Source organism: Schistocerca gregaria, chromosome 9 (genome assembly GCF_023897955.1).
Source record: "Schistocerca gregaria isolate iqSchGreg1 chromosome 9, iqSchGreg1.2, whole genome shotgun sequence".
Classification (NCBI taxonomy): domain Eukaryota; kingdom Metazoa; phylum Arthropoda; class Insecta; order Orthoptera; family Acrididae; genus Schistocerca; species Schistocerca gregaria.
The window spans coordinates 203,848,534-203,875,550 of NC_064928.1; the positions used below are offsets into that span (position 1 = coordinate 203,848,534).

The window sequence follows — 27,017 nt, forward strand, 5'->3', positions numbered from 1 at the left end:
GTCGTAATGTGCGACAGGAAGACATCTATCCAGATCATCACACAGGAATTCCAAAGTTCATCAGTATCCACTGCAAGTACTATAACAGTTAGGCGGGAGGTAAAACTTGGATTTCATAGTCGGGTGGCTGCTCATCACGCCGCTATATGTCAAACGACGCCTCGGTTGGTGCAAGGAGCGGAAACATTGGACAATTTAACAGTGGCAAAATATTGAGTAGTGACGAATCACGGTACACAATGTGGCGATCCTAGAGCAGGGTGTGGGTTTGGCGAATGTCCGGTGAACGTCATCTGCCAGCACGTGTAACGTCAACAGTGAAAAGGGGCTTGCAGCCCTTGTTGTTTCTCGTGGCACTATCACAGTACAGGCCTACAGTGATGTTTTGAGCACCTTCTTGCTTCCCACTGTTGAAGAGCTATTCGGGGATTACATCTTTCAACACGATCTAACACGATAACCCCCCCCCCCCCGGATGGCAAATACTGCCCCTATAGATAGTACATAGTGGAAGTGGGCTACTACATAATAAGTATCATGTAGTAAAATGTCAAGTTATGAATTTTCTAATGCACGGTCTGTGGTGGAGTGGTTACACGACAATAACATCCCTGGCCTGCACCGAGTCCTCACCTACAGAACACCTTTGGCAGGTTTTGGAACGCCGACATCGTACCATGCCTCACCGACCGACATCGATACCTCTCCTCAGTGCAGCACTTCGTGAAGAATGGGCTGCCATTCCCTAAGAAAGCCTCCAGAACCTGACTGAACGTATGCCTGCGAGAATGGAAACCATCATCAGGGCTAAGGGTTGGCGAACACTATCTTGAATTACAGCATTATCGATGGAGGACACCACGAACGTAAGTCATATTCAAGCAGGTGTCCGGATACTTTTGATAACATAGTGTATGTTAAATATGTTATCCCGAGTCAGCAACATGGCATGTTTGACAGTCTCTCGCAGCGTCTCGAGTGTAATCAGGTCGATATGTCTTTGTACGTTATTCTTCGGATCAGGAAGAGCCCGATAAATTCCTGATAGACTCGATCCTCAGATATCTCCACAACCAGATGTCACATGGATTTGGGTATGGGAATTGGGAGGACACACTTCCTGGATTGATGTGATAGTTACTGGAGGTTTCGGTAAGCGAATTTTTCACCTGGAAATCGACATATGGTGTCACCCATCCTGCACAAAAATATGGTGGGTAATACACTTGCGTTCTTGCAAAGGTGTAATCACGTGTTACACAAAGAGGACCTTATAACGAACAGATATCACTGGACCCCTAAAAGGCCCGCCAGGTGTTATCTCATCGAAGGAAAACGGGCTGAGAATGGATTGTGAAACCACACCATACAGTCACATAAGCTAAGTGCAGTGGACGTTCCTGCACAACATGTTGCAGAGTGGAGACACATATGCTACAATACCGTGTATTAACGGCGCCGTTCGTAGTAAAATGTACCACGTCCGTCCAAACAATAGTCCCTGGCCAAATGTCATCCATTTCCATGCGCGTCAAGAAACGAAGGGCAAAATCACTGTGTCGTAGTCTATCTTGGGGCTACATTTGGTGTGCATTCTGAAGGCTGTACGGATACGAGTGTAAAATGGCCTGAAGATCTTTTGAAACGTTGAGCATGGGAGAAAGAATTTCCAGAACACACCATGAGCACTATCTGCAGAATTTGAAGCATGTGCATGTGCATGAGCTACAGCAGCTTCACCAGCAACTGCCATGGAAATGAGCAGCCTCCCTTTCGTTGTTGCATCAATTAGTTGATCTGTTTCTTCAATTTTTCTTGATCATATACTTTAACCCATATACTGACATGCCACCGCTTTGCATCTGTTTCTGTCAGTATATTCCAAAAATGCAGCTCTGTTATTACTGCTGTTAAGATAAAATAATTTTACCAGCAGTATACTCTTTCTTCTCAATAACCATTACGTTTCGTACAGCAAATTTGAACCTTATTAACCACCCTTCACACAAACAGCCACTAAAAACGGAAATCAAAATGTGTCAGGAAGCAACAAACAGCACACTGACATTAAAAGAGAAATAATACACATTCTCACTGATTACAGCGCCATATTTTCATCTGGTGGCAGAATATGGGACTATTATTTTTTTAGCATTCTCTGCGAGCGCACCGATTAATGTACACATCTACGATGTTTCACTGTCCTGCTACGAATGCAGCCAAAACGGCAGCACTCGGAGCACAGTCTGTTTAATTATAACCTCCCGTTGCATAAGCATCTGCAGAGGCACAGCTTCACAGTAAACATTTATAGGTGACTCAGGCATACTTTTATTGGGCTACGATTTGTTGCTAAGCCATATCTGTTGCTCTTCGGCATTTGATTCAAGTTCACTCGAGACACTGCTACCATACATGATTGCCTGAATTGCCTGAGAAGATACTGCTGGAAAATACATTCACCAGAGCCTTCCACCATGTTTGCCACACTGTAAAACTGTTATCTCATGTTTGCCTCGTTAAGACCACTTAACATAAACCCATCGTCCTTGCATCACACGATGTGGTAAGTAACGTAGAGAAAAAGCCAATGTTTCATTTGCCTCCTTCTAATAACTTACACTTAGGTCAGTGACTCTTGCGATATTCATCATTATAGTTGGCATGTAGTGAATAAAGCAGTCCAGACTGAATGTTCTATTTTATTACAACGACTGCCTGAAGAAACAAGTGAAGCACAAAGAAGACATGGTCGGGTGTCAATGTAACATTGTATACCAGTGATTTCGTAAATAACTAGGAGTGCAGTTCTCTGTCACAGTTATAATATCCAACAGCATTTAATTACTGTAGTTCGTATTTACTGTTGTTACCAAGCAAGGTCGGGTATATAAGCGGCATCAACAGCGTCAGGTGCTTAGCGATCACTGTGAAGGAGACGGAAATGCTGCGTACCCTTATGAGACAGCGTTATCAGCACCCAATGATGTTCCACAGGTCGAACCATGCAGTATTTACATTTGTGGCGCATTTGGCAAAATGGCTCTGAGCACTATGCGACTTAACTTCTGAGGTCATCAGTCGCCTAGAACTTAGAACTACTTAAACCTAACTAATCTAAGGACATCACCCACATCCATGCCCGAGGCAGGATTCGAACCTGCGACCGTAGCGGTCGTTCGGTTCCAGACTACAGCGCCTAGAACCGCGCGGCCACTCCGGCCGGCGGCGCATTTGGGTGTGATAGTATGATTTTAGACTGCATGGGGATGTGGTGGCAGCCATCCTTATTGTCAAGATACCTATCCACTAAGTGTAATGACAGCAAGGGACCTCGCCATATTGTGCACGAAGCACTTCTTAACACACTGTCTGCCATCTTAGAACAAATAATGGACTACTGCAATATTCCATCGCATCCCCCACCACTGACCAGAGACCAGCAACAGCCAACTATTGGGTTAACGTCCTATGTGTAGGTTACTGTTAACATCACCACACAAACAGCTGCGTTTGGAGTGCTGTCGTGACTAGGAACGTGGACTGCTGAAGAATGGCGTCGTATTATGTTCAGCGATGAACTGTGATTCTACACTATCCCAGGTGATTATAGTTAGCAAGCAAGACAGTGACGTGGGCCGAGATACCATTCTTCCAATGTTTTCGGAAAGGCACAGAAAGGCTATTGCTAGCGTCATAGCTCGGGAAGCCGTCGGATATGACCTAACGCATGAATGATGGTGACCGAGGAATCACTGACAGCTCTTTGGTGCGCCATGGACGTCCTGCTCCCTCACGCGTTACCACTCGTGAGATAGTAACATGCTGACATATTCCAACAGCACAATGCTCACACACCCATGGCACCTGTCTCTATAGACTTCGTGATGCTGAGGTGCTCCCGTGTCTAGCAAGACATGCATACTGATACCATTGTAGACATCAACTACAGTCTAGTGACAGTAACCATGCTATAAAGGTCCATCGTCCAGCTAGCCTCTGGAAAGGGTACAACGGTTTTATGATACCCTTCCCAAACGAATCAATGCACTTGTCCATGTCAGAGGGGGTGCAACGTTATACTGTTACACAGACCCACAGTGCGAAATTGTTTTGCAAACTTGTCTCGATTTTACGAGGGCTATTCGGAAAGTAAGGAACGATAGGTCGCTAAACGGAAACCACAGTGAAAATCAAAACTGTTTTATTCGCAACGGTTAGCTACGTCTTCCAGCTACTTCTCTACACAGTTGCCGCTCAAACTTAACATATGTCGTAGGGTTGTACCAACTTTTCAATTCCTTCGTTATAGAAGAGAGCTGCTAGCTATTATCTTCTCTGGACTGCAGCTCGTTGTCTGTGTCAAAATATTGTCTTCGTAGCCAGAGGTTCATTTGAGCAGAGATGAAACACAGAGGGAGCAAATTACCGTCTGTAGTACGGGTGATCAAACACTTCCTATTGCAAACGCTGCAGGAGTATCTTCATTGCCCCTGCAGAATGCGGCCAAGAATTGTGTAGAATGAACAGCGTGACAGTTATGTTATGTGGATTGCATAGCTTCAGGCGAAAACCTTCGCCAGGCCCTCATACTTGGCGAGAGACTCTAATTTGTAACTATCTTTACGTTCTCACTGTGAGCTGAGAAGTGGAAAGAGCGACATGATACGATCAACGGGCATACTACACACAGTGCCCAACGCATCTGTGCAAACCTTCATCAGATTTTCACTGTATTTTCCAGTTCGCGACCGATCGTTCCTTACTCTCCGAAAAACCCTCGTATTATAATTGTAATAACACCACGTATCTTCGAAAACCCCCCAAGTTAAATTTTTTTATTTTCCTCGTGGCTGCTTCACTTTTTTTGTCAGGGAATGTATTTCCTGATCTGCAAGGTCGTTTCAACTAATCCCATGACATATCTGTAACTGAGATTAAGGGAACACAAAAATGAGAGACTTTGATTGTACACTGTGGGACTGAACTGGGTGGAAAATTAAAAAAAGGGCTTATTTAGTAAACATTCAGTCATCAGAAATTAGAATATGTCAAAAACATACGCTGTCAGTATCAGTAAAATATGTGCACATCATGTGTCACCTCAGCACAAATAGTTTTCATGAATGCTATGGGACGTTGACGTAACTTTGATGAAAATATCTTACAATAAAGGTTTTACTGAGACTGACGCTGCAACTCATATTACAAGTTCTAAGCTTTGGTGAGTGAAGTTTTTTTTCATAAAGAAAAAGAAGGATGAGCTTTTTCAATTTCCTTTATAGCCTCATGATGTATGACAAACACATCTCATTATTACTCTCTTCTTATCTTAACAATAGATTTTGTACTGAAACGATGTCATAAATAAAGAAATGTATTAAGTGATGTAGATAGACTTCATTGAAAAAATATGTACAGTGGTCGAACACTCACGGAAGCAATTTATTTTCTTTCCTAATTAGTATTATTATTGGGAGTATATTATCGTTTGTTGTGTGATAGGAAGACGTTAATTGTTTCAGAATAAGTTGTGTTGCAAAATTATATTATGTTAATACAAGCAGCAAACACGCAGTAAACAACAGCTCTATTATGTGGAAATAAAAACAGTTCCTCAGATAAAGATCAGTTGCAGTAGTGATTGAAACGATGATTCGAGTTTCTACGACGACTATTAGTAAATTAACGTCCGATTGGCTGTAGTGAAAGAGATATTCTTTGCATATAACTTGTACTTAGATGTTGACAGTGCTTCTGAGCGTAGTCGCCATCCAAATTCAAGGATTGGATACTGTACGACATCACGTTATTTATCCCTTCATCAAGGAATTGTGCCTCCCACTTCTTCAGCCACTTGTTAACAGCATCTTTGAGTTCATCCTCGGTCGTAACGTTCTGACTAGCCAGCGAGCCTTCCACCTTGGGTAAAAGATGAATGTCACTTGTTGCCAAGAGCTCCCAGTCAAAAGCTTTGAGATTTTTCTTCGTTCGATCCGAAGTATGGGGTCACGCATTGTCATGAAGCAGAATGGAACCTTCAGAAAAAACGTCGCGCCGTTCCGTTTGGACGGACGTTCGACGTTTCGTAAGAGTCTCAGAACAAACATGTGACGTCACAGTAATTTCAAGCGTTATTCTCATGAAATCAGTTGTCAAAATTCCTTTTCCAATCTAAAAAGATCTATAACCATCATTCTGACATCTTTTGCTTCAATTTCATAGGCTTATTTGGAGAGTTAAGCCCTTGTTTAGGATGTGCATTCGTTTTTCAGTTCACGTACTGCACTCACGTGCCCTTACCAGTTATATACCGTTCCTCCCACTTTTCATGGAGACCCTGAAGGAACAGGGATGACTCCAAAATACTTCAAGACCGCGAGACATACATGCTTGAGCATAAATGCAGATGCTAGAAAACCTACGAGTTTTGCTGCTGCATTTGAACACAAACGACAACTATTGCAATTTCCTCAATACTTTGCAGGTGTCATCCGTGGTCAGAAAAGTGGTCTGTGCAGTAGAGACGCATTATGTCGGAGCTAAATTAATTCCTGGGCAAGTTGATGGCGCTCTTTCATCGGTTGCTCCCAGAACCAAGGCAGCCGAAGTCTTCGGTGCTTCAAGGGTCACAGTATCAAAAATTTGTACCGGACGCAGCGAAAGCGGGGAAACATCGTACGCTAAGTAACAATGCAGCCGAATGTGACGGACGGTCATTGATGAGGACTGCGACGAAAAGTAAGAGGACTGCTGCCGCAAAAGTCACTGCAGAAGTGAATTTCGCTCTCGTCAACTCAGAATCGAAAAAAAAAACTATAAGGGAGTTCCATAACATCAAATTTTGGAGTAGTTCTGGAATTCCAGAACTACTCCTCAGTGATGGAAATGCCTGTCACAGGAAAACGTGGTGCCGAAGCCATGACACCTGGACTGTGTAGCACTGGAAGAAAGTCAGTTGGTCACATAAGTTTTGCTACTCACCCATTGTAACTTCTGGCCGAGTTGGCACCCGAAGTGTGAAACACGGCGTGGGTTGGATGATGATTTGGACAACCTTATCTTCGTATTCCATGGCTCCCATGGTTACTGTGAAAAATCACATTCCTACCAAAGGATTTTGTCACAGTTTCTCGTAATCAGGTCCATCCCATTGTAGAATGTTCCCTAATGGTGACGGTGTGTTTAAAAATGACCGAGTCCACTTTTAGACATCTTGTATCCACCAGGACTGGTTTCACGAGTATGAAGGTCAACCGTCGCAGCTCCCCTCCCCAACAGTCACCAAATCTCAATATCATGGAGCCTACTTTTGAGGGAAGGGTGCATGATCGCTATGCATCTCCATCATCGTTAAATGTAATTGGCACCATTTTGGAGGATTAATGGTATAGGATTCCCTTGAAAACCATACAGGACCTATATTTATCCATTGCGAGATGACTGGAAGTGATATTGAATGTCAACGATTTTGACTACACCGTATCAGGCATGATAGTGTATTTTGTTTTTGGTCATTCCATATTTTCGTTTTCCCCCTGTACCTCACAACTAGTTATAAACGCAGTAACACGGAACACCTCAGTTACTTGCTGTTTGCATAGTGATGAACGAAACAGAGCCGACAGATTCATCGTGGCATTCGAACTCTCCTTCTTTAAGGAATACAAATGCTCCATCAAGCTACAAGAACCTATCTACAACAGGCAATAGGAGGTTATTTTATGAGTAGCTCTCGCACAATCTTATGTAGCGTACAACCCAAAAAAATATCACTTAAACTGCCTCTGCCAGGGAAAGCCTTTGGAGACAGAGTTTTGATCGCCTTTAATTAATTCCAGCAGCTGGCAAAACTAATCCGTTTATTTTACTCATATATCCAACTGTCCAGTACATTTCTCATAATTAATAAATGTGACTAATTTAAATTAGCTTCCCAAGCTGAGTGTCGTAATGAAAGCATCGCCATTCAATTAGATTTCTCACGTGTGATCGACGACATTCACTACATTTACGAATAACTGTGCCTGTATTGTTCAATGATACCCTTTCAGTGCCAAGCATTTTTAAAATTAGGATCTGATAGTAGTCACAGCCGAAACGTACCAGGATTAACGCAGTAAATTAAAATAGTTAAAAAGCAATCAAGATAGTAATATTCGCATAAGTTCATAATGATTTCAGATTCGTTCCAGAAATTTATCACCTTAATTCAAAAAATATTCTATATGTGACGAAGACTCACAGCAAGGAGTCAACAACGTGGTCACTACGCAAAATGACGCTTACTGTCGGGCTAGATAAAGTAAAACTATAAATTGGCAAATGATAACAATCTGATACAATGGCGACATCCATCTAGTTTGCGTTCATGAATATTGTGCAGTTTCGGGTGAGTCTCAATAGGCTCCGGAAGAGGGACCAAAACGTCGAGCAGTGAAGAAGTTCGAAGAGGTATATGACGTAGCCTAACCACTCAGAAGGCTTGTTCGTCATTGACATAGGCCACGAAAGCCATCAGCCTTAAGTACTATTGAGAAAGCAGCCAAAAGAAGAGAAACTACAGAGAGTTTGTTACGAGATGCGGATTGTGCTCAAGGAGAAGTATTGTTCGGTGGATTGCGCAGAAATACCCCAGGAACCCTGAGGAAAGCAAAGAGAACGTATTTCAAAAGAAAGATAGAGGAGACCAAGGAAGATTTCTTGGTAAAAGAGGCAAGAAAGATGTACCGTAAAGTGAAATTTTTTAAGAAAGGCTACCAGAGACGCCAAAACTTCGTCAGGACCAATAGTAGGACCACACGTACCAACGAGATCACCACTTCTGGGAGATGTAAATCATTAGTAAGCACTCAAGTTTGATAAACTTGAAAATCTGTTCATATTTCAACACCCTAACAATCTAGATTTAGATTACCTGCCACCTACATTGGAGGAAATGAAGGTTCAGATAATGAAACCGAAGAGCAAATGTACAGGAGAAGATGGAATCCAGGCACAAATCTTCAGACCAGAGGAGAGAGACTCTACAAGCAGGATGTGGAGTTTGGAGAAGAGTACAGATGATTGGAAGATAGTGACCATGTGCTCTATGCACAAGGAAAGTGACGAAATGGGCGGCACCAGCTTTAAAGGAATCACTCTCCTTATCGTCTGCTATAAGATCTTGTCCATCTGTATAATGGATAGAATTCTGCTCTTTGCAGGAAAAGTGGCTACTGAATATCTAGGGAGATTGAAAACAGGCCGTTCGACTGCCGGCAAGATCTATGTGGTGCGACAGCTCACCGAAAAATGTGGGAATATTAGTATGGAGTAGAGCTGCTTGTGCTCTTCATAGATTTTAAGCAGACACATGGCTGAGTCCCCTAGGGAAGCCTGATGAATTGCCTAACCGAGTTTGGAATGCCCAAGAAAGCCGTCAGCCAAGTTCGACCTTACGCCATTGCTTCAAAAAGGAAACTGAAGCTCGAGAACCAAGCCACAGAGAGCTTTTACATAAACGGTCGAAAAGATAACGAGAGACATTTCCCATAATACCTTCGCCAAGACCGAGATAGAAGTTGGCCCTGTTGTCCACATCCAAGGAAGAACTGTGGCAGATGAGCGACATTGTGACACTGTACCACACAAGCGGCTTGTCGTGAAATTGCGTGCTTATGGAATATCGTCTCAGTTATGTGACTGGATTTGTGATTTCCTGTCAGAGAGATCACAGTTCATGATAACTGACGAAAGGCATCGAGTAAAACAGAAATGATTTCTGGCGCTCCCCAAGGCAGTGGTATAGGCCCTTTGCTGTTCCTTAACTACATAAACAGTTTGGGAGACAATATGAGCAGCCGTCTTAGATTGTTTGCAGATGGCACTTTCGTTTATCGACTAATAAAGTAATCAGAAAATCAAAACAAAAAAATGGCTGTGAGCACTATGGTACTTAACATCTCAGCTCATCAGTCCCCTAGCACTTAGAATTACTTAAACCTAATTAAGCAAAGGACATCACACACATCCACGTCCGAGGCAGTATTCGAACCTGTGACCGTAGCGGTCGTGCGATCCCAGATTGAAGCGCCTAGAAGCGCTCGGCCGCACCGGCCGGCGATCAAAACAAATTGCAAAACGATTTAGAAAAGATATCTGAATGGTGCGAAAATTGGCAGTTGATCCTAAATTACAAAGAGTGAGAGGTCATCCACATGAGTGCTAAAAGGACTTCTTTAAACTTCGGTTACACAATAAATCAGTCTAATCTAAAAGTCGTAAATTCAACTAAATACCTAGGTATTACAATTACGAACAACTTAAATTGGAAGGAACATATAGAAAATGTTGTGGGGAAGGCTAACCACAAGACCGCGTTTTACTAGCAGGACACTTAGAAATGTAACTGATCTACTAAGGAGACTGCCTACACTACGCTTGTCCGTCTTCTTTTAGGATACTGCTGCGTGTTGCGGGATCCTACCAGATAGGACTGACGGTGTATATCGAAAAAGTTCAAAGGAAGGCAGCACGTTTTGTATTATCGCGAAATGTGGGAAAGAGTGTCACAGGAATGATACAGGATTTGGGCTGGAAATCATTAAAAGAAAGGCGTTTTTCGTTGCGATGGAATCTTCTTACGAAATTCTAATCACGCTTTCTCCTTCGAATGTGAAAATATTTTGTTGACACCGACCTACATAGGCAGAAACGATCACGACGATAAAATAAGGGAAATCAGAGGTCGTAGGGAAACATAATGGTGTTCATTCTTTCCGCGCCCTATACGAGAATGGAATATTAGAGGATTGTGAAGGTGGTTCGATGAACCCTCTGCCAGGAACATAAAGGTGATTTGCAGAGTACTGAAGATGCAGTGAGTAGAATGTATCTCCTTTTGCATCAGTGGAAGACGGAGTATATGGTGATCAACAGGACTCATGTCTATTCAGGAGCATCGTGCAGTCGGAACCCTATCAAGCGAAAGGGTTCATAATTTTAAATATGTGCAGGGCAATCTTTGCAGGGGATACATCATGTCAAGCAGAAATCAAACCGATCATACTTCAGGGTGAGGCAGCTTTTTTAAGTCGCGCAGTTTCTCAAGGAATTTCAAAGTCCAGCTGTGCAAAACACTACATCTACATCTACATCCGTACTCCGCAAGCCACCTGACGGTGTGTAGCGGAGGGTACCCTGAGTACCTCTATCGGTTCTCCCTTCTATTCCAGTCTCGTATTGTACGTGGAAAGAAGGATTGTCGGTATGCTTCTGTGTGGGCTCTAATCTCTCTGATTTTATCCTCATGGTCTCTTCGCGAGATATACGTAGGAGGGAGCAATATACGGCTTGACTCTTCGGTGAAGGTATGTTCTCGAAACTTTAACAAAAGCCCGTACCGAGCTACTGAGCGTCTCTCCTGCAGAGTCTTCCACTGGAGTTTATCTATCATTTCCGTAACGCTTTCGCAATTACTAAATGATCCTCTAACGAAGCGCGCTGCTCTCCGTTGGATCTTCTCTATCTCTTCTATCAACCTTACCTGGTGCGGATCCCACACTGCTGAGCAGTATTCAAGCATTGGGCGAACAAGCGTACTGTAACCTACTTCCTTTGTTGTCGGATTGCATTTCCTTAGGATTCTTCCAATGAATCTCAGTCTGGCATCTGCTTTACCGACGATCAACTTTATATGATCATTCCATTTTAAATCACTCCTAATGCGTACTCCCAGATAATTTATGGAATTAACTGCTTCCAGTTGCTGACCTGCTATTTTGTAGCTAAATGATAAGGGACCTATCTTTCTGTGTATTCGCATCACATTACACTTCGCTACATTGAGATTCAATTGCCATTCCGTGCACCATGCGTCAATTCGCTGCACATCCTCCTGCATTTCAGTACAATTTTCCATTGTTGCAACCTCTCGATACACCACAGCATCATCTGCAAAAAGCCTCAGTGAACTTCCGATGTCATCCACCAGGTCATTTATGTATATTGTGAATAGCAACGGTCCTATGACACTCCCCTGCGGCACACCTGAAATCACTCTTACTTCGGAAGACTTCTCTCCATTGAGAATGACATGCTGCGTTCTGTTATCTAGGAACTCCTCAATCCAATCACACAATTGATCTGATAGTCCGTATGCTCTTACTTTGTTCATGAAACGGCTGTGGGGAACTGTGTCAAACTCCTTGCGGAAGTCAAGAAACACGGCATCTGCCTGTGAACCCGTGTCTAAGGCCCTCTGAGTCTCGTGGACGAATAGCGCGAGCTGGGTTTCACACGATCGTCTTTTTCGAAACCCATGCTGATTCCTACAGAGTAGATTTCTAGTCTCCAGAAAAGACATTATACTCGAACATAATACGTATTCCAAAATTCTACAACTGATTCAATCTGTGGGGCTGTAAGGTTGTGATACCTAGAGTGTCCGAAAAAAAACCAACGTAAGTAACCTTCTCGTAACAGAGTAACCAGACATCAGAACGATCTTACTGCCGCCAACATATATCTCACGTATAAACAGTGAAGTTTGAAATCAAAGTTCAAACGGAAGCATATGGACAGTCGTTTTTCCTCGAGTCCATTTAGGAGTGGATAATTGCAGAATGTAGTGCCACACAACGTGGCACTACACAAAACTGGCGCTAATAGCATAGGCACATAGTAAACACACACGACACAGATATGTAAGGCCACGGTATTGGTGGTAAGATGAGAAAACCATCCCGAAACATATGTGCTACAAAACGCCACTATTTCCTGCGCATGTACCCCGACATCAATATTGGATATGATCACCATGCTCACGTACACAGACCGCAAAACGGGTTGGCATACACTGGATAGGGTGCTCGAGTAGCTGCTGGGATATAGCCTCCCATTCTTGCACCAGTGTCTGTCGGAGCTCCTAAGGTGTCGTAGGGGTTTGAAGACGTGCAGCGATACGCCGAACACGAGCATCTCAGACGTGCTCGATGGGGTTTAGGTCTGGAGAACAGGCAGGCCACTATATTCGCCTGATATGTTTCAAGGTTCTGCTCCACGATGGCAGCTCGGGGGGCCGTACGTTATCATCCGTCGGCAGGAAGGTGGGTCCCACTGCACCCCTGAAAAGGCAGACATGCTGGTCCAAAATGACGTCCAGATACACCAGACCTGTTACGGATCCTCTGTGAAAGACATGCAGTGGTGTACGTGCACCAATCATGATCCCACCCCGCACCATTAAACCACAACCTCCATACAGGTCCTTTTAAGGACATTAAGGGGTGGTATCTGGTTCCTGGTTCACGCCAGATGAAAACCTGCCGAGAATCGCTGTTCAGACTATTTCAGGACTCGTCCGTGAACATAACCTGGGACCAATGTTCCAATGACCATGCACTGCGTTCTTGACACCAGGCTTCACAGACTCTCCTTTGATCACTGGTCAGTAGAATGCACCTTGCAGGTCTCCGGGTGAATAAACCGTGCCTGTTCAGTCGTCTGTAGACTGTGTGTCTGAAGACAACTGTTCCAGTGGCTGAGGTAAGGTACAAAGCAAGGCTACCTGCAGTACTCTGTGGCCGTCTGCGGGCGCTGATGGCAATATATCGGTCTTCTTGCGGTGTTGTACACTGTGGACGTCCCGTAATGTAGCGCCTGGACATGGAATCGTTGCCATAATCTTGAGATGACACTTTCGGCACACGGAGGGTCCGTGCTACGACCTGCGGTGTTTGACCAACCAGCAGTCGCCCTAGTATTCTACCCCTCATATCGTCCTCAATATGTGTTCTTTGAGTCATTTTCAACACACAGTCACCATTAGCACGTCTGAAAACGTCTGCACACTTACTCAATTCACCGTACTCTGACATGTACCAACACACCTCTGTATATGTGAACTGCTGCCAGCGCCACCGTGCGACGACAGCAGGTCAAATGGACCACATGGGCATGCCACGAGATGATTTAAGGCCGCAAACGGCCCACCACAGCGTTGTTTCACCATGTATCGGCATTATCCTTAATTTATGTGCAATAGTGTACGTGTTAGAGAGCACAGCGGCAATGCACAAGTTTTTTGTCCTCTTTCTCTTTCACTCACTGCCAGAACGCATCCCACACCCGCCTTCTAAGTTGCATTGCACTGTAGTCGCGGTAGCTTCTGCGAAGTCTGGTCAGAAACGCCTGGCGTCTGTACGTCGTCAACAAAAGGAAACACTTGTAGCCGGACGTGCTGAGCCGTAACTGGGTTTGGGGGCGGGTTTACTGGAGACACACTTCACTGGGCACACTTGTAGGCCGGTGGTGGGTGGGGGCTGAGAGAGCCGCCAGCCAGCTATCTGTAAGAGCAGCTGGACGAACTGCGCCCGGCAGCTGGAAGGCGCGGCGGCGCTGGAATTCCAGCCGGCTGGAGAGGGGAGCGCGCTGATCGGCTTAGCACCGTCTGGCACCGGCTGTTGCGTCACGATAAGGGACGGGGGAGGGGGAGGGTGGTGATGGGAAAGGGCAGGGGGGGGGGGGTGAGGGAGGTGACAATACGGGCGGGGCCGTCCCCTCAGCCGGTTCTCGACTTTACGGTCTCGCGGGATCGATAGGTGGTCGACGCGGCTGTCCGATTCGGCGCCCCGTCGTCACACGGCGTGCAGTCCAGACACGCTCCAGCCGCGGCGGAAGCTGGTGCCACAGCTGGGCGCGTCTTTTCCTCCAAGTGATCTCGAGCACGAAGCGTTGTCTCTGGTAATGGGAGCATACATTCCATTTTTTTTTTTTTTCATCTTTTGTCATGGACTTCTCAAGCAACGGAAACCTGTACGTTGTCCTGGACGGCGAGTGTTTGTGACAGAATATGGTTTGTATTCAGGGCCGTCATATCCTGGATATATTATTTCGAATGAAAAATCGACTTCAGCTGTAGGTACTTTATTTATAAGCAAGGCCAGTTTCGCAGCATAATTACGTGATTTTCATACAAAGTAATGGATAAGATCTCATAACTCACGTAAGACAAGAAAATGTGACTATCATGAAAAGTGTTACGAGATGAACATATACGGAAAAAATTATGTTCTGATAAAAAAAAAGAAAATTGGATAACCCAGCACTGACAGCAATTTCTTGGTTTGGGTTCAAAATTGGTTCAAATGGCTCTGAGCACAATGGGACTTTACTCACCAGTCCCCCAGAACTTGGAACTACTTAAACCTAACTAGCCTAAGGACATCACACACATTCATGCCCGAGGCAGGATTCGAACCTGCGGTCGTAGCGGACGCGCGGTTCCAGACTGCAGCGCCTAGAACCGCTCGGCTCTCGCTATGGGGCGGACGCCAACTATAAAACGACATGGAACGTTCCACTGATACGCTCCCGTGATGTCAGAAGTACAAGGTAAACTAAAGGGTCCTCTATATCGAAAAAGTGGTGGAGATTAAGTAGCATCGGTCCCTCATTCACCACTGCAACTGCGCGCATTGGACATGTAATAACAGGCGGTGTTTCAAGACGGGAACAAACCCCATGCTGTGGTAAATGACGGAACGATGCCGCTTCATTTTACATAAGCCCACGACCGATTTTTCATCACTTATTCGGTGTAGGAGAGCCTGTCAGTTCACCCTACATTGGTAATCCTGGCATCACAGGAGCGTTCTATACTATTTCATAAATGTCCATTACACAGGGATAAATTGCGCTGGGACATGCAATTCCCTTTTCTAATCAGAAGTGACTTGATGTTATGGCACCTGACGAAGTAGCTAAAATGTTTTGAAGTCTGCCGTGCTTATAAGTGAATTAATTACATCTAAGCGGTTTCATCTTCAAAACAGAGATAGCTATAGCCAGGAGTGCCTCAGTGAAAGAATGGCTCTTGTTCTGTACACAGGGTAAGTCAAGAGGAAAGGTACAGTCTTTGTGGCGTTGCACTATTGGCGATTCTGAACACCAAACTTCAAGTGAACATAAGACCCTGTACATAATCGTATGCCACGTATAGCAGCTTGAAAATCATGAGCTCCTCTTCACCAGCACTCACATGCGAATCCATCCTAAGCGGCATATAGCTACGTTTATTCGCGGTGAACCTTTGCCGCGGTATTATTGTAGACCAGCTCATAGGTCCAGCCGTTTTAGATAACCTCCTTCGTGCAGTATGGTATCTTGATTTCCTTCAAAATGTATTATCAGGAAAGTTGGAGCATATACCTATCGCAACACAGTGTCGTACGTACTTTCAGTACGATGGAGGTCCTGCACATTCCGTACTGCCACTGATACAGTGACTCTACTGAAACTTATACTGGTATCGGCAGCAGTGAATTCATTTCCTTGCCATCAATGTCACCCGTTTTTACACAGTTGAATTATTGTGTGTGGGTTTCGCTTAAGAGTGAAGTCTACAATCGCCGGCCGTGCGGGGTAGCCGAGCGGTCTGAGGCACCTTGTGACGGGCCACGAGGCTCCCCCGTAGGAGGTTCGAGTCCTCCCTCGGGCATGGGTGTGTCGGGCTAAGTTAGTTTAAGTTAGATTAAGTAGTGTGTAAGCTTAGGGACTAATGATCTGCGTAATTTGGTCCCAGAAGACCTTACCACAAATTTAATTTACTAAAGCGCCAAAGAAACTGGTATAGGCATACGTATTCAAATACAGAGATATGTAAACAGGCACAATATGGAGCTGTATTTGGCAACGATTACATACGACAAAAAGTGTTTGGTGTAGTTGTTAGACCGGCTACTGCTGCTACAATGGCAAGTTAAAAAGATTTAAGTGAGTCTGAACGTGGTGTTATAGTCGGTGCACGAACGATGGGACACAGCATATCCGACATAGTGAAAAGGCGGGAAATTTTCGATTCGACCATTTCACGAATGTACCGTGAATTTCAGAAATCCTTTAAAATTGAAAAGGCTCTGAGCACTAAGGGACTTAACATCTGAAGTCATCAGTCCCCTAGAACTTAGAACTACTAAAAACTAACTAACCTAAGGACATCACACTTATCAATGCCCGAGGTAGCAGTCGAACCTGCGAACTTAGCAGTCGACCGGTTCCGGACTAAAGCGCCTAGAACCGCTCTGCAACTGTTGCCGGCGAATCCGCTACAACATCAAATCTCCGACATCGCTGCGGCCGGAAAAAGATCCTGAAAGGAGAGGACTAATGACGACTGAAGGGAATCGTTCAACGTGACGAAAGTGCAACCCTCCCGCAAATGTCTGTAGACTTGAATGCTGGGCCATCAACAACTGCAAGCATGCGAACGGTTTAAACACATCATCGATATGTGCTTTCGGAGCCGAAGACCCTCTCCTCTACCCTTGATGACTGCACGACACAAAGCTTTACTCATCGCCAGGGCCCGTCAACGCCGACAATGGACTTTTGATGACAGGAAACATGTTGCCTCGTAGGACAAGTCACGTTTCATATTGTATCGAGCGGACGGACGTGTACTAGTATGGAAACAATCTCATGAATCTATGGACCTTGCATGTCAGCAGAGGACTGTTCAAGCTGGTGGATGCCCTGTAATGGCGTGGGACATGTAACGTTGGAGTGATGTGGGACCCGAGAAAGTCTAGATACGAATCTGATGATCTTCTGCATCCATTCATGCCCATCGGACCTGATCAATTCCAGCACGACAATGCGACGCCACACACGTCCAGAATTGCTGCAAAGTTGGTCCAGAGACGTGTTCTCAGAAAATATCTCCGTCCCCTCGTACGTCTACGTATTTATGGACAGCCGTGCAGGATTCATGACGTCATTTTCTTCCAGCACTACTTCACACATTATTCGAGTCCGTGCCACTTCATGTTGTGGCATTTCTGCGTGTTTTTCACATCTGTGCACTCAAGTAAAGTTCAAAATGGTCCAAATGGCTGTGAGCACTATGGGACTTAACATCTGAGGTCATCAGCCTCTTAGAACTTAGAACTACTTAAACGTAACTAACCTAAAGACATCACACACATCCATGCCCGAGGTAGGATTCAAACCTGCGACCGTAGCGGTCGCGCGGTTCCAGACTGCAGCGCCTAGAACCGCATGGCCACTGCGGCCGGCACTCAAGTAAAGGATCGTACGGAAGAATCATCAGCAACACAGCAGCTGTCTATAAGTACTGAAAAAATCCTTGGAGCAGACAGTTGACTTTTTGAACATCTTTTGCCAGGGAAAGTACATAGTCAACGAAAACAATGTTTCGTTTATTATCATCTGCATCTGTTCTCGATCCCTTTGATTTTATTAGTTTTCTTTGAAACTGTTAAGGACAGGAGAGATATTCATACGACATTTTTCCTCCTGACTCACCTTGTGTACATAAATGATATTATAGACAGGGTGAGCAGCAACCTGTGTGTCTTTAGTGCAGTGCACAGGAGAATGTCGTCGGCTAACTGTAGGAGGATACAAGACAAATGAAATATAATTATTTGGCGTAAGTAATGGACAATTGCTGTAAATCAGGAATAATCTTAAGTTAATACACTTGTGTAGCAAAACCAATACAGTTAATGTTCGGATACTTCTTGACATAGTCACGTCAAGTAAATATTTAGGCGTAAGGTATAAAAGCGATATGAAATGGAGCGAACTCGTAACGTTGATTTTACATAAGGCGAATGGTCGATTTCGGCTCATTGGAGGATTTCTAGAAAGGTGTAGCTCATCTAGAAAGGAGACCGCGCACGTAACATTTGTTCAACCCATTCTTGAGTACTGCTCGAGTGTTCTGGATGCCCGCCGGTTCGGATTAAAGGATGATTAGCAGCAGCGCAGAAGTGTGCTACTATGTGTGTTACCGGTAGTTTCGATCAATACACGAGTATAACGAAAATTCTCCGTGAACGCAAACGCGATTCCTTGGAAAAAAGAAGATGTTGTTACCGTGAAACGCTATTGAGAGTGTTTGGACAACCACCATATGAAAAAGACTGCAGAACGATGCTACTTCAACAGGTGTACATACCGCGTAAAGACCGTGAAGGCAAGACAGGAGAAATTAGCACTCGTGCAGAACCACACAAGTAATCGTTTTTCCCACGCGGCTGTTCGCGAGTGGAACAGGAAAGAGAACGTCGAGTAGTGGTACAAGATACCCTCCACCACGCACCGTATGGTGGCGTGCGGTGTATGTATGTAGATGTACTCTACTGTTCAATGTGTAGGCATCGACTAATATAGTTGGTGTTCTTGACGACAATTTCAATTCATATTGGAATTGGAAACTTACTAATAAAACACGTCTAATATCTTTATGGCATTATTAGCATGCTAATGTTCGAGAGAGCCGGGCAAAGTTGCCAGGCAGTGATATACCAAATTTTTTAATCTCACTAGCAATAGACGAAAATGCATGTCAATGATTGATTATAATCTACGACTGTTAAATTGCAATATGGAAAAGTTTAGTTACCTTAGGGTCAAATTAAGTTTAATTTTCAAAAAGGGGTAAAATGGTCAATTTCCAAGACAGGAGAAGGCAAAGTGGTCATTAAATTCTCAACTCAAAAATAAGAGATAAAAATCTGTACAAACGAAGAACTGAATGTATAATATAGTAAAACATTATTCGAACTGAGTTATTTACACTTTTCACAAGCCAAACTCACTGTTACTCGATTTCGCGAGTAGTGAGGGAGTACACCTGGCACTAAATCCACTGCTATTCTTTCCTTGAGATTGGAAAATGTTCTCCGCAATAAACGCACTCTCTATCTACGTCGTTGTCGTCAAAAGAGCTCTTCTACGTTTTGGTTACCGGCTCTTCATTCTCTTCTTCTTGCTGCCCCATTTCTCACTGGCTAATTTCCGTTTTTCTATCTCTTTTCTTTCGTGCTTCTTTTTTTTCTTTATTTTACGCCTCAGGATCACTGTTACAAAGACTACCTGTAACTATCGCCACGGAAACCTTCTTTCGGACGCTGCTTTTACGTTTTCCCCTAGACGAAGAGGGCAAAAGCCACGCCCGAGATGACAGCATTGATGCCATTAATCAAAATCTCTGTACCATCTAGTAGCTAGACAGCACTGTCAACAACTAAAGTAGGATTATGTTGTGAAGATGAGGCACTTTCACCACAATTTCATTAAAAAGACGTAAGCCAGATTACGTCTCCATAATGAATATACAGACTTTGGATCAGGATAACAAAAGTCCACAAGAAATATAACTCCGAGAGCACACAGCAAACAGGTTAAACTTCATATGGCGACTCAGCACTCCACGGTGAATAAGTTATAAAAACAATGACGCATTTACAGCGCGATTACAGCACCTTACAGCCCCTGGGACCCCAATAGACACTTTTCCCTCCATGTAAGTTTTCCCAGCTATCCCCTATACTTGCAAGTCACAGCTGGATCCTCGGAGCTGTTTCTTGTTACATAAGGACATTCACTTCGATGTCACCAAGCCACAAACGAGTATCCATTGGAGCTTAGTGCATTACTAAACGCAATTTACGCTACTGTGGTGGAATACGTTTCTGGAGATATGTGCCACGAAATCTCTAGGCACAGGTCATGTGCCCATTTGCGTCCCAGATGTCTTACATCGGGCTCTGATCAGGCGAAACTTGTTGCTAAGGTACCACCGTAAATTATGTTCCATACTCCTAAAAATCACTGCATGTCTTGTCTGGCCCTGTGACACAGACCTGCTGGAAAATGACAACGCGGTCATTCGCATGGAGGACAGTAGATGGTCATCAATAACATTCGCGAAGGCGCAATCATGGACCTTTGATTGCTACCACAGGTTCAACAGAGGCCCAGTTGACTCATTCCCATCACAGTAAAGCTCATGACGCGTTGGGGGTATATCAGGAAACTTACCAGACAGTTGACGTCTTTCCTCTGTTCACTGTGGCGGAGCAACGAGCCTCCAAAGTATAATTATATTGTCAACATCGGAAGAGCCGACTGAAAGAGTCTCTCAGAGGTCAACCGTAAAAACAAAGTCGTTTGCTTGACAGAAAACGAGGTCATTTCTGTACCTACGTCCATACTAATAGTAGCACTACATGGACGTCGTTTCTGTTTGTCTGTTTAAACGCGCTAATGTCCAAAACTAAGAGACGAATTCTCATGGGATTTTCATAGGTAAATTGAGCAGAGACTAAGGCAATCTATAGCCTTCATTTCATCAAAATCGGATAAAGGAATTTAAGTTACCCTCATTGCAAGTTTCATCTAAAACTGTCATATCTGTCTTTCTGCGTGTTTTAAAACGCAAATATCCTAAGCTACTACATGAATTTTTGTGCGGTTTTCACTGGTAACTTGAGCAACATACTGGCTTCATTTCATGAAAATCGGAATATGGAAAGGAAATTTGTCGTTGTTTAAGGTTTCAACTATAAACGTACGCTCAGATAAATAGTTGAGATGCTTAAGCATTATGGCTTACAATACCAAATAATCGATAGCGCTGTTCGTTTAGTCGTAAACCAAAGAACCGTTGGACGGCGATGTTAATGTTGTTTTAACCCAGTGACAGATGTCTTTCCGGAAGTTTACTTCAGTGACAGAAATAAGTCCGCAATTTTATCTTAATAAACGTAAACTAACAGCGTATTAAATGGCTGGAATATATGTATTTACTGATTTCCATATGTTTATTAAAAACTTAATGATATTGCTTTGCTACCTTCCATGTATTTCTTTATATTTGACTTCATGCCTACGAAAGTCTTTTTAACTTCAGTGACAGTAATATTGCAGACCGCTGTGGCCGAGCGATTCTCAGTCCGGAACCACGTGGCTGCTATGGTCATAGGTTCGAATCCTGCCTTGGACATGGATGCGCGTAATGTGCTTAGGTTAGTTACGTTTACAGTAGTTCCAAGTCTTTGTTCAAATGGTTCAAATGGCTCTGAGCACTATGGGACTCAACATCTTAGGTCATAAGTCCCCTAGAACTTAGAATTACTTAAACCTAACTAACCTAAGGACATCACACACATCCATGCCCGAGGCAGGATTCGAACCTGCGACCGTAGCAGCCCCGCGGTTCCGGACTGCAGCGCCAGAACCGCACGGCCACCGCGGCCGGCAGTTGCAAGTCTAGGGCACTGATGACCTCAGATGTTATGTCCCGTAGTGCTTAGAACCATTTGACAGTAATATTTCCGGAAGTTTACGTAAAGGAGAGAATTTAATGCCACAATCTTCTCTCTATAAATACAAAGTAATACTGAATTTACTTGTCTTGGATAGGCAGATATACTGGTTTCGATTTGTGGATTAAAAGCTTCACGAAATTGCTCTGCTTCTTCCGGCAGGTGTAAATTATATTCTTTGCTAGACGTAAACGAGTCTAGTAAGTCTGTTTTGCGATTTGGTTGCCTACTCATCTCATTTTGGTTTTGTTTTCCTTAAGTGTAAAATGCCTAGGAGACGGCTGAGTCTTTCCTAGTACACAAGAAAGGCTAAAAGACTGACGAGTGGGCAGTCTCAGGATTCTAATAAACATCACGAGGAGAGACTTGCCGCACCTCGCGAATATCAGGCCTTAATTCAATCATAGTAAACTCCTTCCGGAAGCGAGGCACTACAAACTCTCATACAGACTGTCTTTCATTATGCCGCTCTTCAGAACCCTTCACTAGGGCGGGATTAACGTTACTTCTCTCCAGAGTAACAACATAGAAGCGGAAATTTTGATGGGAAGTGGCGGCGGCGAATTTTGTATCCCGAATCCAGCTTAACCAAGCAGTTTCTCGTTTCGCGTTAAGCGTATAAAATTCTCCCTGAGCTTATTTTATGCCAAGACCATAAACAAAGCATATGCCCACACGCTGCATGCTGCAAATGTGGACTTCAGTGTCAGTCGTTTTCATACAGCCAGTTGTGAGTGAATCTCTCCCTTGTTAGTGAAACAAACAAGCTCTTCCTTCATTTCCCTAATCAAATTGTTTCAAACATTGTGTGCTAAGAAGCTATACAAGTTGAAAACAAGTTCCACACCTACGAACTGTAAGGAACAGCTATAAATAAATACCCGGACAATGCCAGCATTGTTAGCTAGTCTAGATATACAGTGTTACGGAGTGAATGTGTTTTCATGTTCATTCCCATAGACAATGAGTGGTTGCTCAAGGGCCAATCAGACTTGCTCGCTGAACAGCCTTGCCTGACGGGTTACCTGATAAAGCGGACGTAAACTGTGTGACGGTTGGTCGGTCTGTTTGGGGGTTATCCGTCCCATCTGCGTGACGACAATATGCATTATCGTTGGGCTATCCTTCGGTTCGTTGGATATATATGGGGACAAAGAGCCAAACGACGGCTACTTTTGCATCCGGATTGTCTACTACAGTGAAGAGCCAAAGAAACTGGTACACCTGCATAATATCTTGTAGCATCCCCGCGAGCAAGCGGAAGTGCCGCAACATCTACTATCTACTAGGTCGTTTATATATATTGTGAAAAGCAGTGGCCCAATAACACTTCCCTGTGGCATACCAGAGGTTATTGTAACCTCTGTAGACGTCTCCCCATTGAGAACAACATGTTGTGTTCTGTTTGCTAAAACTCTTCAAGCTAGCCACACAGCTGATCTGATATTCCGTAGGCTCTTACTTTGTTTATCAGGCGATAGTGCGGAGCTGTATCGAACGCCTTCCGGAAGTCAAGGAACATGGCATCCACCTGGGAGACTGTATCTAATATTATCTGCGTCTCATGAACAAATAAAGCGAGTTGGGTCTCACACGATCGCTGGTTCCGGAATCCATGTTGATTCCTACAGAGTAGATTCTGCTTTTCCATAAATGACATGATACGCGAGCAAACACCATGTTCTAAAATTCTACAACAGATTGATGTCAGCGATATCGGCCTGTAGTTTTGCGGATCTGCTCGACGACCCTTCCTGAAAACTGGGACTACCTGTGCTCTTTTCCAATGGCTTGGAACCTTCCGTTCCTCTAGAGACTGGCGGTACGCGGCTGTTAGAAGGGGGGCACGTTCTTTCGCGTACTTTGTGTAGAATCGAACTGGTATCCCGTCAGGTGCAGTGGACTTTCCTCTGTTGAGTGATTACAGTTACTTTTCTATTCCTTCGACACCTATTTCGATGTCAGCCATCACTAACAAGTGAAATGAAAACCTCTCTCTCTCTATCTAGCTGTATCCCCATAACAAATAAAAACTGAACACATGTTTATGCAACGTTTTATTCGAATTAGTCTATATCACCACGTCGTAAAATGCTTGTTATCCGTTTCTAACAGTCTCCGTGTTGCTGTTGAACTCTGCGCGTACGCTCCAACCGATCACCTTGGTCAGGAGTATACTCGTAGTTATTACTTTTGTTAACGTGGGTGGCTGTTCATGAGGAGAGCCATTAATATAGCCGACATCTATCATCCTCTTATCTCTACGAACAACCCAGGCACACGCAGTCGATGCGTCCAACGCGCCATGCACTATTAATTAATCTCAAGCAGGGACTGACACTAGTCTGCCACCAGACGCACAGTGTTTCGGGAGAGCGCGGCACCCACCTGTCGATGCTGATGGCGACCAGGTTGAAGATGGAGGAGGTGCTGCACGTGACGTCCATGGCGATGTAGAAGTCGCACACGAAGCTGGGAAGGCCCCACGTGCCGTTCACCTGGAGGGCACACAAACAGGAAAACCTCCGTCAGTTTAGGGTACGTCGCTCTACTCCAAGAATTGTAAACACAGGTATACCCAATATCTATTACACATTCTACACTACTGGCCATTAAAATTGCTACACCACAAAGATGCGGTTCTACAGACGCGAAATTTAACCGACAGGAAGAAGATGCTGTGATATGCAAATGATTAGCTTATCAGAGCATTCACACAAGGTTCGCGCCGGTGGCGATACCTACAAGGTGCTGACATGAGGAGAGTTTCCAACCGATTTCTCATACACAGTTGACCGGTGTTGCAAGGTGAAACGCGTACCATCACGTTTCCGACTTTGATAAAGGTCGGATTGTAGCCTATCGCGATTGCGGTTTATCTTATCAAGACACTGCTACTCGCGTTGGCCGAGGTCCAATGTTAGCAGAATACGGAATCGGTGGGTTCAGGAGGGTAAGACGGATCCCAATGGCCTCTTATCACTAGCATTCGAGATGACAGGCATCTTAACCGCTTGGCTGCAACGGATCGTGCAGCCACGTCTCGATCCCTGAGTCAACAGATGGGGACGTTTGCAAGGCAACAACCATTTGGACGAACAGTTGCCGGCCTATGAGGCGGTGCGGTTCTTGGCACTTTAGTCTGGAACCGCGTGACCGCTACGGTCGCAGGTTCGAAACCTGCCTCGGGCATGGATGTGTGTGATGTCCTTAGGTTAGTTAGGCTTAAGTAGTTCTAAGTTGTAGGGGACTGATGACCACAGATGTGTTGTCCGATAGTGAACCATTTTAACCACGAACAGTTCGACGACGTTTGTAGGAGCATGGACTATCAGCTCGGAGACCATGCCTGCGGTTAACCCTGACACTGCATCACAGAGAGGAGCGCCTGCGATGGTGTACACAGCGACGAACCTTGGTGCAAAAGTCATTTTTTCGGATGAATCCAGATTCTGTTTACAGCATTATGATGGTCGCATCCGTGTTGGTGACATCGCGGTGAACGCACATTGGAAGTGGATACTCGTCATCGCCATACTGGCGTATCACCTGGCGTAATGGTATGGGCTGCCATTGGGTACACGTCTCCGTCACCTCTTGTTCGCATTGAAGGCACTTTGAACAGTGGACGTTACATTTCAGATGTGTTACGGCCCATGTCTCTACACTTCATTCGATCCCTGCGAAACCCTACATTTTCAGCAGGACCTGCATGTTGCAGGTCCTGTATGGGCATTTCTGGATACAGAAAATGTTCGACTCCTGCCCTGGCCAACACATTCTCCAGATCTCTCACCAATTGAAAACATCTGATCAATGGTGGTCGAGCAACTGGCTCGTCACAATACGCGAATCACTACTACTGATGAAATGTGATATCGTGTTGAAGCTCCATGGGCAGCTGTACGTGTACACACCATCCAAGCTCTGTTTGACTCAATTCTCAGGCGTATCAAGGCCGTTACTACGGCCAGAGGTGGTTGTTCTGGGTACTGATTACTCAGGATCTATGCACCCAAATTGCGTGAAAATGTAATCACATGTGAGTTCTAGTATAATATATTTGTCCATTGAATACCCGTTTATCATCTGCATTTCTACTTGGTGTAGCACTTTTAATGGCCGGTTGTGTATAATGAATCCGCTTTTACCTACTGAGGTCCAGAAGCGTAAAATGGTTTGAGCAGATAGTATTAAGCCATCCGTCGTATGATTTATCCAGGTGCTTTTAGCAATGAAGAGGCCACAGGTGTACACATAATATTTGTCTCAATTTTGTTTGCAGTCCCTTGAAAATTAAATCGTAATTTAAGTCTTTATCGAAACATGCAGTAGGCAAGGAACTTCATACAGTTAATTCAAACAAACTGAAGAATCAGAATATGGAAACAAATTTCAATTGCCGTCATTTTAAAAAGAGCTTAACATTTGTTTAACATTGCCACCACCGTCAAAAAATACTCAACTTCGTAATGGTCCTTCCTCATCCCAAAAGATGCGCTGAGACACGGTGAGAACCGTCTATTCGAGAGTCGAATCTGAGCCAGAATACGTAGCCATTATCGGCAAAAAGATATGGTCAGTTCCCGTTTCTCACCTGGGTAGCTTTCGCTCCCACCATTCCACGAAATTGGTAACGGCCTTACAGTAGTTCAGACTGAACCGTCAAAGATATTTTTTAAAAGAGTAAACAGCCATTTGACTGTGTATTACTATACACTACGTGATCAAAAGTATACGGACACCCCCAAAAACTTACGATTTTCATATTAGGGGCAATGAGCTACCACCTGTTGCCACGTACTTCATATCAACGACCAGTGTAGTCATCAGTGATCATGAGAGCAGAATGGGGCGCTCGGTGAAACACACGGACTTCGAACGTCGTCAGGTGACTGG

At 44.4% G+C, this 27,017-nt stretch overlaps 1 protein-coding gene across 1 annotated transcript in view; it reads right to left on the reverse strand.

Annotated features, from left to right (window-relative positions):
• The window catches only part of LOC126292170 (dopamine D2-like receptor), a 169,156-nt gene extending 144,531 nt beyond the window's left edge, over positions 1 to 24,625 (reverse strand). Inside the window, exon 1 of the mRNA XM_049986014.1 lies at positions 24,507 to 24,625. Coding sequence (XP_049841971.1) covers positions 24,507 to 24,565 — 59 coding nt within the window. The 5' untranslated portion in view covers positions 24,566 to 24,625. The remainder of the gene's footprint in view (positions 1 to 24,506) is intronic.
• Between the last annotated feature and the right edge of the window lie 2,392 nt (positions 24,626 to 27,017).